The 13,039-nt window shown below is 35.6% G+C and overlaps 1 protein-coding gene across 1 annotated transcript in view; it reads left to right on the top strand.

The window, feature by feature from the left end:
• Positions 1 to 13,039, top strand: part of BRWD1 (bromodomain and WD repeat domain containing 1) — a 61,833-nt gene that overhangs the window by 8,513 nt on the left and 40,281 nt on the right. The window contains exons 8-16 of the mRNA XM_009282994.2: positions 981 to 1,081; positions 2,655 to 2,725; positions 3,901 to 4,001; positions 5,376 to 5,416; positions 6,984 to 7,082; positions 8,767 to 8,917; positions 9,509 to 9,643; positions 11,056 to 11,184; positions 12,499 to 12,724. Coding sequence (XP_009281269.1) covers positions 981 to 1,081; positions 2,655 to 2,725; positions 3,901 to 4,001; positions 5,376 to 5,416; positions 6,984 to 7,082; positions 8,767 to 8,917; positions 9,509 to 9,643; positions 11,056 to 11,184; positions 12,499 to 12,724 — 1,054 coding nt within the window. The remainder of the gene's footprint in view (positions 1 to 980; positions 1,082 to 2,654; positions 2,726 to 3,900; positions 4,002 to 5,375; positions 5,417 to 6,983; positions 7,083 to 8,766; positions 8,918 to 9,508; positions 9,644 to 11,055; positions 11,185 to 12,498; positions 12,725 to 13,039) is intronic.

Raw genomic sequence — 13,039 nt, 5'->3', positions numbered from 1 at the left:
ATGGTGGTGTTGGGTTGACGGTTGGACTCGATGATCTTAGAGGTCTTTTCCAACCTTAATGATTCTATGATTACCTAACAGATAAACTAGTAGCTCACTATCCAGATTTCCTGTGTTTTCCAATGAGACAAACAGGCTTATGTTCAGAGGTGAAGAGTGGCTACCTGCCAGCTTGTGACGTTCAGGACAAAAAAAATTTTGCACTTTTCTCAAAAATGCTGCCTCCAAGAGTAATACTCATATTTGAAGAGTTTCTGTGGCATTCATTGCTTTTTTTTTCCTGTTTCCTTGTTTTTTAATGGCAAAGCACTTATTCGTGGTGTTTCTTTTATTGTAGTATGGTGGGGTTTTTTTGTTTAAGCATTCTTAATAATACTGTAATTGCAATATGTACAATTTATATGGCCGTTTCCAAGGGTAGTAGTAGTAATTGATGAACAATTTAATCAACTTGTGTAACTTGTGTTCTGTAAAGTTTTCTGAAGTGTAGGTCTGTGCATAGCAATAAATCCATGTCTTAAGTATATGTGAGGAGTTCCTACAAATCATATGTGATGCTGGGTTGCATATACTTGGACTATCTCATAACTGATGCTCTGCTTATTTATAGAATTTAAAAAGTAAGCCTGTCTAGTGAAACTTCCTTCCATTTTTTTTTTTCCAGTCTGCTCTGCTCATTGCTTCATTCATTGACAAAATTTTTAGTGAATGATTGTGGTTTAGTTAAGACTTCAAAAACAAAGCAGTGAATGAATTGGTTTTATATAATGCAATAATTGAAACGTAGACCACAAACTTATTTTAAAGTGTAGATGTTATTTTGTAAACATTAAAAATGTCAGTTATCAACAACTGCTTTAGCAGTTTTAGTTGAAAAATCCAAAGTAAATCAAGGTTTTATGTTAATGTTTTTAGAAGTTCATAAACAGTTTTTAAGTATCTCTTTTTGTATGTGTCTGATTTTACCTTCTTCTCTTTAGTTTAGTCCAATGGTGAAAGGCTCCATGCGATACATGGTCTCTACTGGTGCAGATGGAACTGTTTGCATTTGGCAATGGGATACAGATTCCATGAAATTCAAGTATGTAAATGGGTTGCTGATTAACTCTATGCCATACTATACTTGATTAAAATAAGCTTTTAACTAGCTAAAAAAAAAATATTTTTTATGATAATAAAAATGTTGTGGAAATAATCTATTACATAATTATTTTAAAGCACCGTGGTTAACTATAGCGTTTACGAATTTATGTTACTCTGTTGTCCTGGGAGAGTAGTTGGGAAATGTATTAACTTCCTACTACACTAAAAGTACAAATGTAGGACAACTAGAGTGGCTGCAAACATAAATATGTTGGAACAGTATAATGAAGCTTTTTGTTTGTGTTGAGTTTTCAACAGTCCTGTAGTTTTAGGATGTCTCTTACAGAATTTGCATGCAGAATATGTTCAGGATAGTTTTTAAATGTTCTATATGTGATTGCTGTTCATTTGTACAAAAAAAAAAAAAAAGATTATTACCAGAAAGAAGAGATCTGGGATGATCAGTCTGTATCTAGTATTGTGCCATATAATGGTAGTTGGTATAAAATGATCCATTTTACATTAGAGCAGCTATTTAAAAAAAAAAAAAAAAATCAGTACTTTAGAAAGCTGAAGATTATTGTGCTTTTTAATTCAAACTTGTGATCTTAAGGTAGTAGAATTGCAGTAAAAACTATCAAAGGCACAGTTTCATCTGAAGAACCTTTTAGGGCTGTACGTTATAGGAGGAGCGTGTTTAAACTGGATCCTTAATTGTTCTCCTTCTAAAATGAATTTAGAGGACTGTATAAGATGTGAACATTGTTTAAATTAGTTTAAGCGTGGACTTAAATTGGTTTAAGCATTGGTAGGTCTCAAGCATCATTCTTAGGATTTGAATCTCTACTGTGTGTCATACAAACATGAGAAATACTCTTATACTGAAGGTTGCAACATTTCGTTTGATAAACAGAAAACACTTGAACAGAAAAGCAGTAGAACAAGTAGAAACCTATAATGCTTGTAAGTGGCACAGTTTGCTGGATTTCTCCTTCATGTAGTTCTTAGTAGCTACGTTCTGTGAGATTATGGCCATGTCAACTGGAAGAGTGTGTACATGACTTGCAGAACAGAAAACCAGTCTTTTAAATCACCATGTGCACAGTGTTGCAAAACTTCTATTTACTTCTGTAAAGTTTTTTGATTTTGCACAGCGTTCTGCAGTAATGGTATTTGGTAGGCCTTATTTCATGTACTGTTGGTGGTTTGTAATGTGAGGGCAAGAATTCAGTACTTTGTGGATATGTTATGGAGGGGGTAAATCATACTTACTGAAGGATGAGAGAGAGTAAATGTTCTTTGGCATGTCATGTTATCCTTGCTAGATAATAGCATCTTGCAGAAAAAGTCATAAGCTGTGTGGGCTTCAAATATCATTTGTGTATGTGTGTACAGCAGTTTTGAAAAGTAAACCTTATTGCTTATCCTCCTGCACAAGATTTGCAGATGTTACTGTATCTATTTAAGAAGTACCTGTTACCTAGATGTTTGAAGAAACATACCTTTATGTTTTGAAATGAAAGCCAAGTTTTGTGTGGCATGTCCTGTTTCAAGCATCTTTTCTTTTTAAGCAATCGGCCAGTGAAATTCACAGAGAAACCTAGACCAGGGGTTCAGATGCTTTGTTCTTCATTCAGTGTAGGTAAGTCATATACAGATTGAGTTTAGCATTGTGATTTCTCTTCTTTCCTCACAAGTAGTTATTACAATACTCTGGTTGTGACAGCTTTAAAATATACAAAACCAGCAGCTGTGTAGTAAGTAATTGTATATATGTGTATTGTTAGCCTGTGACATAATTAAATATTGTGACTTGCCTTAGCTAACAGTGAAAGACTGTTGAACTCAGTAATACTATTTTCCTTTTGCCATTGGTGATTTTACAGAAGTAAAAAGTCACCTGATGCTTGCTTACTTTTTATCCATCTTCACTGGATTTTAATTTTTGTTCAATCCCTTAGTATAATGTCAGGGATTTGAAAAATTAGTTCTCGAAGATACCACAGTCCACAGCAGTGGAAGTGGTTACTGCCGATAGTAGGAGCTCCTGATTCTGTGCCAGTTGTATGCAGGGATAGTCATAAAGTTCCCTTCTTTCTTAAGAATCCACAAATGTATCTATAAATGTGCTTCACTCCTGGCTTGTAGTCTTCTTTCATTCTAATCGTGGGTGGCTTGTGGGAAGGCTTACTAGTATCAGACAGCATGAACATCAGAAGAAACTTGGGAATTTCGGAAATAAAATACAAATCGAAGTGTAGCTTGTTAACCTTGTCAGGATATAGCCCTGGGTTGTGTTTGGGTTTTTTTGAGGTTTTGTTTATTTGGGTTGGGGGTTTTTTTGACAGTGCTTACAGGTGCCAAGAGGCAGATCTTAGTATTGCTGCCACCACAGCTGAATACTGGTGTAGTTATACTGGCTTACTTACGCTTCTACCCAGTTTTGAAGCAATTCATATGCCACAAATGAGACACATGCTACAGTGAAAGAGTCATCTAGATAATTCTGATGATGGCTAGCCATATTCTCCATAATAGAAGGCTTCTGTGTGCAATTAGTAGTGTTAGATGTTTCAGCGTTCCCCTAGTTATATTTTTTAAAATCTTTGTAACGCTGAGTATGACTATTTATTTTTACTGTGGCTGAGAGCTTTCTGGTGCAAGAGGGGGATTTCGTTCCACATCTGTATGTCAGTGGAAGAGCATAAAAAATGTGACACTCTTCAGATTATTTTTGTTAAACTAGGCATCTAAGAAATGTTGGTGATCTGTTTTAATTTCTTATACAGTAGCTTAGTTATTGCTTGATTTTTACAGGTGGTATGTTTTTAGCAACTGGCAGCACTGACCATGTCATCAGGATGTATTTTTTTGGCTCTGAAACACCTGAGAAAATAGCTGAATTGGAAAGTCATGCTGTAAGTAAGATTGTTAAATCTAATAACTAGTCACTTCAAGCAGTATTGAAGTTGCAAGTTAATGTTGTTAGTAGGTTTGCAGCAATGTTCTTTTGTTGAACATTTTTAGAACTTATGCAGAATTTCAGCCAGTCACCTCAATGTGACTTGACCATTTTTAAGGCTGGAATCTATCAAGATGATATTTAGAATTCTGTCTTTTCAACTGGATGTCGTACATTTCTCTAATTTTAAAGCGTGTGGTTTGCTCAGTTGCTTCCCTCTGATGCAGGTGTGCCTGGTCACCCACATATTATATGATGTATACAGGAAGTAGATAGGCTGAGAATGTGGATTTCATTACTCAACTTATTTACCGTTCAACACCTTTTGTGTTAAATCTTTAAATGGGATTGAGTTTCCAGAATTTTACTGCTGTTCATCTTGACCTTTATTCACATCTTCAGTGGCTGTGCAAACTACTTTATACTTCCTAAGTAATAAGTCAGCTTGCTGGTTTAGCGTTTTTCCCCCATGTGCTTTGTGTAACGTGTGCTGTCTGTCTTTACTTGCTTTCTTGATATAACTGATACCTGTTAGGAAAAGAACTTCTTGGATAAAATACTCTCATTTTTTATTTGTGTACCTTAGTCTAGCAGACTCTGTCTTCTAAGGAATCTAAGGGAAACTTGGCTTACATTCATGTGCTGAAGGTTGAGTCGGGTTTTTTTCAGCACTTGATGCTCAAAGAATCTGTAGTTTTACTATAGAGAATTTAGATTTTGTTGAACCCTTAAAGCTCTTTCAAGGGCAGCTCTTAAAATACTCATCCTCTTCATTTTGTTTGCCTTAATATGTTTTCTCTAATACTGAATCTGACTGTAACCATTTACGTTATAGTGATAAGGCTTGATCAATACATATTTTGTATGTAGAGAAGACTTTCAGCTCTGAAGATAAACTGATCTGAGTGTGCTATCTACTTTTCCTGTATTTTTTTATTGTGATAAAAATGAATAACTAATGGTATATTTCTCTAAGGAATGTGTAAGTACACAACAGATTCCTCTCGGTTGTAGTTGGCTTAGGATACTGGAAATACATATTCAAATATGACTTAATTGGCTGCCAAGTTATTAATGGACACTTATTTCAGATGTCAATCCTTCATATTTAATTGGGACACTTTTTTAAAACTTGCATTTTTAATGCATTAACGGTTAGTGAATTCTGGTAAGTATTTGTTGGACTTGGTTCACCTTGCAGTTAAAACTGTTAGAAATCATACAATGTGCAGTTTTTTCATTGTTTCAGATTTTACTAAGCTCAGATTTGTCAAAACCGTATTTCCTGTTTAAAAATACAGTTTCTAACAAATTATATTTTTTCTTACAGGACAAAGTTGACAGCATTCAGTTTTCTAACAGTGGTGATAGGTATGTTGAAAGATGCTCAAATGTGAACAAACAATACACTATTTTGGAATTAAGAATGTATTATTGTTCTCACCTGGAGGTTTCCAGTAAGAAAATTCTACTTACTTTGAACTCAAAGGGGAAATTTGGACTAATCCAGGAGACCATGGTTAAGTTTCAGCTGTCTATCTCAGCTTTCTATTAATCTTTGTTAGACAGCGTCTTTGGACTGGCTAGGTTTTTATTTACTTGGAGGAATGTTACCACTTTTTAACATACCTGATGTATTCATGGCTTCATAAACCTCCTCTTCCCCCTTCTTTCCTTTCAGTTTCAGAAAGTATTGGATCAAAATAGGAAATGGGAAAATGCAATGAAAATGGTCTAAAATAAGTTTCAATCCTTTCCACTTTTTTCTAGCTTACTATTATTTTTTTAAGGAAATGGATTTAACAGAATTTTACAGCTGAGTTGGGGGGGAAGTGTTGTGTAAATTGCGTTTGTAAAACTTCACCCATACTTCCAGTACAGAACGGAGTCAAAATTGATCTCCGATTGGCCTATCGCTAATGAAGATGTGGATTGTAGACTTATATCTGCAACCATAAGTTGCAGCTTTATTTTTATTGGGTTTTTTCTCTTCTTGAAAGCCAGATAACTGTAACTAAGAACCCTAATAATCTACATTCAGTTTGGAAGTTGTAGTTGTCTTGCTTTTAAATGTGTTTTTCTGCAATTACACTTGTCTTTGGGGCCATCATGTTGCACTGGTCCATCCATGTTGCCTGCATGGATTACTTTTCAAGGCAGTACCAAAAAAAAAAGGGCAAAAATTCTGCTCTTTTGCTTGGTGACACTTTCTGTGGAAGATGTTTAAGATTTATAATTATTATTAAAGTGAATCATAGCAAATGAGAGCACACTCATGATATACCTAGCACGCAAACTTTTTCTGTGGGAGGTATGTCAACTGTCTTTCTCAGGGTTGCGATTCATGGACTAGGGAGATTTATCTTTGGATGTCTTACAGTGTTTCAGTTCCTCTCTTCAAGAATTTCCATTCTGCTGCATTGATGGTTCAGCAGTTCATGAAATGGCAGCCTGAACTGCCGTGGTTTACACCTTGGTACCTTAAAGTAAACCACTAGTGGTCTTCTCTTTTATGCACAGTTGTGGGTGGGAACATCTCAGGTTTTGCTGTGCTGATCTGTTCTTGCCTCTACTTCAGTACCTGATACTCTACAATTTCAGAATGGATTACTTAAAATACTTCATTGAAGTACTGTAATTGAGAAAGAGTTGAGGATGAAGTTGTGAATTGAGTTTAACTTTAGAACTTGCTTCTGTTCTACATGTTCTGACAACTTTATTCAGCTTTTCAGTTCAGAAAAACTCTCTTTCCTGGGCTTCTGGAAAGAAAGTTAATGGACAGGTAACTGTAAAGAATTCTCTTGCACATAAATTGAAGATTTCGCTTCTATCAGTCTTTCATTGTAATGTCTTAAATTGTGGTGGTGTGTAACTCTGACTATACTTTAAAGCAAGTTCTTTTGAAGATGAATTAACTATCTTTTAAAACTTCTTCAAGGTTCATAAGTGGCAGTAGAGATGGAACGGCTAGAATCTGGCGTTTTGAGCAAGCAGAATGGAGGAGTATTTTGTTGGATATGTCCGATCGATTACCAGGGTAGGTGAAGTGTTGCGTTTTTTTTTTATCTGTTGTGTGAAGTCAGAAAGTTTGAAAACCTCATCAAGTACACTTACTAACAGTCAAACTAGAGCAAGCCTTAGCAATAGTATGATCAAGTGGTGTGGTCTTTGGGGGTGGTGGTGAAATGAGTGTTCTGATGATGTAATAACTTGCTAAATTTTAGTCTGTGCTCGAATAAATGCATAAATATTTATATAGCTTTCAAATGTACGCTGTGCCAAAGTAATTACATTTCCATTGATAAGGAAAAAAGTTAACAGAAAGTGCAATAGATCTTCTCTATCTGGATTTCAGTCAGACACCTGACATGTCACAGGAGAAACATTTTTAGATTAGTAAAAATAAGGTAGATGATAATCTCTTTCCAGGAGAGGTCATGACAGGTAATAGGTGGGTTTCGTCAAGGACTGAACTTGCTGACTATTTTCATGGATTCTTTTGTACTTTTCAAAAGTGTATTAATGAAATATGCTGGTGGCACACAGTTTGAATAGTATCATTACAGATGAAGATCAGGATATTACATGACACTGGATAAACCCTAAGGGTGGATGATTTACAGTAGTACAGAATGCTCAGTCAACTTTTGTACACACTAAGCAGAAATGAATTTGTAGGTGATTAAATGGGGGGGGAACAAACACAAAAAACAAACCTTGGGTGTACTAGTTGATTGGAGGGTGATTGCAAGCTCTTCCTGTGATGCAGCCATGGAAAAAAAAAAAAAGGGGTTTTACTAAGAAAGGAGGAGGTATTAATGTTTGAGATTTGACTGTGGCACCTCTTTTGTACACACTAAGCAGAAATGAATTTGTAGGTGATTAAATGGGGGGGGAACAAACACAAAAAACAAACCTTGGGTGTACTAGTTGATTGGAGGGTGATTGCAAGCTCTTCCTGTGATGCAGCCATGGAAAAAAAAAAAAAGGGGTTTTACTAAGAAAGGAGGAGGTATTAATGTTTGAGATTTGACTGTGGCACCTTTCTGGGTACTTATTAATGTATATATTAATGTACATTTATTGTAGTTGTGTATAATTGAGAGAGAGTCTTTGTAAGAGAGGCTACTAGTTGACGTGGGATATAGATAATACTGTGTGAAGGTATGTTTCAAAGAAAGCTTGTTCCTTCAGTTGACTAAGATGCTGAGGGGGAGTGTTACAGTATCCTATAAATGTATTTTGGGGAGAGAAACAAGGAAACAGATTGAGGTTAATAGAAAATATTATCTTTAATATGTTTATGTTGGGAATCAGGAAAAAAAATGCTTAGTAAACGTAGAGGCTAGCTTCTGAAACAGAGTTAGTTGGAAAGCTCTTGACTGTAAAAAGTCCAGATTTTTAAAGGAATTATGTTAGGACACTAATTGTAGAAGAGACAAGACTTCGTGAAAAAGAAAAGCCTTTTTGCCTTGCATCTCAAATGGGAAAGAGGTTATCATGTCATATGAAATAAGTATGCTAGAAATCCGGATTTGCATTATAGTTGATTGCTCCAAAAAGAATGAAGTTTATGGACAAAAGTTTCAAAACAAATTTAATTCTTAACTTCCCTTCCCTAGTCTGATTATTAACATGGGAAAACAGGTTATGTTTCTGTATTTTGAGATTGAAATGGGCTAATTAAAAATATGTCATGCCTATTCAATTCTTTAAAATAGTGACACGTGTTCAGAAGAAGACAAATTTATGAAGCCTAAAGTAACCATGATAGCTTGGAACCAAAATGATAACTATGTTGTTACGGCTGTGAATAATCATCTGCTCAAAGTTTGGAATTCCTGTACAGGGCAATTGCTTCATGACTTGGTGGTATGTAATTTTACTTGCTTTTTGAAGTAGATGGTCTTCCTAGAATTGCAATGACACGTGCATGCTGAGTGTTCATAATTAGATCTGATTTGTTTTGAAAGCTCTATAGGAATGATAAAGCAAGTGTAGTGTTTCTTGGATTTTTTTAACCAAAACTAGCTGCTTCCTCCTGCATTTGAACAATCCTTTCCCTAGCTGCTGTGTTGAACTTGCCTCTCCTGTGGAATAAATAAAAGTTCTTGTGCAGTAACATACTTGCCTGTTGAATAGTTCACTGTCCTTTGGCAAAAGCTCCATTATTTCTAGAGTTCTTGCTTGAATCTAGAAAATTACTAAATTTAGAATGATAAAGTCTTTCTAGCTGCCTGGGGTTTTGCCCTACATATGTGCCACAGGTAGCAGTCCAGATAGATACACTGTGGAATTTGTAAAAATCCATGTATTTTTGGAGGTAGCTTGTAGGGGTCTAATTTTCCAAAAGTCTGAGTGTGAGGAGATGATAGTACAGTGCTTTAGGCTCTACTGTAAATATCCTAATGATGTGGATTTATGTCCTCTTGTTTGCACATGATGTGCAATTTTAAATTCTAGGGGCATGCGGATGAAGTATTTGTCTTGGAGACACATCCTTTTGATTCCAGAATAATGCTGTCTGCAGGTCATGATGGCAACATCTTTATATGGGACATTACCAAAGGCACGAAAACAAAGCATTATTTTAACATGGTAAGACCTTTTTTAAACTCCCATTTTTTTTTTCTCAACATACAGCAGTGTGTTCACATACTAGTTTAAGGAATGGTCATCAACAAGCACACCCCTGCACCTTTTGGGGAAAAAAAAAACCAAACCCCAAAAACCACCAAAAAACAAGCAACCAAAACCCACCAAAAAAACCCAAACCAGCAAAATTCATGAGTTTGTTTTTTCTCTGGAGCTTTTACCTTTGAATTTCTTGGTTATTGTAACTGTAGGTGCAAAGTGACCCGGAGCCCAGTTTTAACAGTTTAATGTGGCAGAAAAGGAGGGCCAGGATTGCCTCCCTTGTCTGCTCCCAGCTGCCTACTTCCGTTCTTTACCTTGAATCAGCTGCCTCTCACTGGACCTTTTACTAAGCTGAGTCAGTTTGCTGATCTTCGCAAAAGTATTCCCCACTTCCTTCCACTGCTACTTTCCTGAGGGCTTCTGAGTTTAATTTGGTCGGGGAGGTCTTGATAAGCTTCTGAGACAAGGAAGGTGAATTGTGAGGATTTGCAGTTGGGTGTGAGGAATGTGAGGTATGGGGGAGCAGAGCAGGACTTTACTTTCATCATAGTCAATGTCTGAGCTCTTCAGACTTCACCTGTTGATCAGGACTTCTTGGTCTGAGAGGTGTTGTGAATAGTTGACACCAGGGCTTTTCCAGTCTTTGTTACTAAAGATCTTCTTGCACCTCATTCATAGTAACTCTTTTCCTTAATTGAGATGAGGTGCAATGTAAAAGACTGAAAGGTTCTGTTTTAGACCATCATTTCAAGAGTCTTATGGACCGATATTTGTATTCTCAGCTGCCTTAAAAATGTAATATTATTACCATAAGCATTAGTGGGTTGGCGCAGTTCTCGAGAGCTCCCATGACAGTCGCTCCATTTGACAGCTCATGATTAACACTTTAAAATAGGTTATTTTCTCTGACGCTTAAGTTATGATCCAGTGTTCGTATTAATTTTTTAATCTTTTTTTCTGGTTACAGTCAATAGCAAAGTGATTTGTTGTTGTGTGTTTTTTTTTTTTTCTTTAGCTTTAAGATTCCCTGTGCTTTTCTTGGAAGTGGTTTAACAAAATCAGTATTAGCTGCAATTTACTTTTAAGCAGTATACTAACAGCTAAAAAGTCTCAAAAAGCTTTTTTTAATTTTTTTTTCTTAACAGTAAGTTTCCATACCCTTTAGTGCATCTTTTAAAACCGTATGATTCAGGACTTAAATTCGCATGTCAAGGGTAAAAGAAATAAACTGAAGTAATTTAATTTGTGCTTTAATAGAGGTATTTAAGAGGTGCATGACTGCTTTTGATCGAGTAATTAATTCTTGATGCTGCATTATTGTTTGCTAAAAAAAAATTGGTCAAATAGTCTTGAGTTTCTTTCCTTCAATCTAGATTGAAGGCCAAGGACACGGTGCTGTTTTTGACTGTAAATTTTCACCAGATGGGCAGCATTTTGCATGTACAGATTCTCATGGGCATCTATTGATATTTGGTTTTGGCTGTAGCAGGCCTTATGAAAAGGTAAGTTCAGTTTTTTATTAGAACTGTTTATTCAAGCCTCTAACTGAAATTAGATCAGTTACATTAGTTCCTCTAAAACATCATATGTAAAAAAAGTTTTGTATGGGTACGGGATCTAAATATGACGGGTTCCTTGATGTCTGAGTTCTCTTGTACGTATGGTCCTGGCACAGCAGAAACAACCAGTGTCTTAACATTCCCTTGGGAGTAGCTCCCAAGAACTTTTCTGGAATACATTTTTCATCTTCCAGCCAGCTAATTTGCATGTTAATTGTTCAACCTCAAAATTATGTTTGTTTCTAATTTCTGAAAATAGTTTAATGTTTAAAGATTGGACTGTATCACAACATTTATTGCACTACTCCCTAATTAACAAAAAAGCAGACTGTTAGTATGTTAAGAATAATTTGCTTGTTAATTTCAATTACTAGAACTTGCAGTTCTTTAGTCCTTTCCTTATTCAAACCCAAATTCACTGTAGTGGTTTGATTAAAATAAGCAAAAGTAAATATTCATCCAACACTGTGGATTTTGAAATGGTAGAAAAATGTCCATGGGATAAATGTTTTGCTTTTTTGAATCTTGTCAGCCTGTTTCCTTTTTGTTTTGATAAATACATGTGTTTCTGTTTTTTCAAAATAGCTCTCAAAAGTGCAGTTCTGGCCTATGCTTTTCTTCACTTCCCCCTCAATTTTTTTAAAGTTGCAATGGTAATTCCATGTTTGTCATTTTAAAGAATTATTTTTTTCTTGCTCTACATTCTTAGCTGAAGTTGAAACTTACTCTCTACATCTTGCTCATCATTGCTAGGAGCAAAGATTCTGACTGTGATCTAATACTTGTGTAACCGTTTTTCTTCAGCTGCATGGATTTAACAGACTGTTTCAGAAAAAAATTCTGATGGACATTGCATGATTAAGAAAGAACTTTACTTTGAGAGCTTATGTTGAACTTCAGACAATGATTTCCTTGCATGGAAACCAAGGAAACTTTACTTGATTGTGTGGAAAAAAAACCAGAATGAGATATAAAACACTTTTAATTTTAAGTGTAAAGCAGTGCTTCTGCTTTAAGTTACCTCAGTTTATTGTTTTCTAAAAGCATTTTGTTGCCTGCAAAAACACCATCAAAAATGAGAGTACTGCAACACCCATACAGGTTAACTGTAGCTATGCATAACTCTTCTTATTGGGAACTTGCCCTTCCTTTTACCTTTAAGGAGATTTTAGATATTTTAGTGTCACTTGTTCTTCTCTGTTCTTTAGCATATTCTTTTTTTCAAATTGAGAACACAAAAACTTCCTTTCTTTCTAGATTCCCGATCAGATGTTCTTCCACACTGACTATCGGCCACTTATTCGAGACTCTAACAATTACGTCCTAGATGAGCAGACTCAACAGGCTCCTCATCTCATGCCCCCTCCCTTCTTAGTAGATGTGGATGGAAACCCTCATCCAACAAAATATCAAAGATTGGTGCCAGGAAGAGAGAATTGTGCAGATGAACATTTGATTCCTCAACTTGGATATGTAGCAACAAGTAAGAACAGTATCACTAAAGACCTACATCCAGAAGTTAGACTTACTGTAGTAACTCTGAATGGGAACAAAGTAGATATGACATAGGTGATTTAAAAATGCCTTCGTTTTCTCACATGCTAACTATCGTGTATTTATGTTCACTAAAGATGCTGAAAGGCCACACATTGAATATGATGTTAAACAAGCAAAAGAAAAAATCAGTTGTTCAAACAGATGTCTTAATTATTTTCTTTTCTGGGGGCACTGACATGCACAAACTGCATTTGAGTTGTAGATGCCGTAAATGTCTCATCTGGAATCAGCAATTGGAGTC

Source organism: Aptenodytes forsteri, unplaced genomic scaffold (genome assembly GCF_000699145.1).
Source record: "Aptenodytes forsteri isolate BGI_AS27 unplaced genomic scaffold, ASM69914v1 Scaffold2, whole genome shotgun sequence".
Classification (NCBI taxonomy): Eukaryota; Metazoa; Chordata; class Aves; order Sphenisciformes; family Spheniscidae; genus Aptenodytes; species Aptenodytes forsteri.
This window is presented reverse-complemented; position numbering and strand designations above follow the sequence as displayed.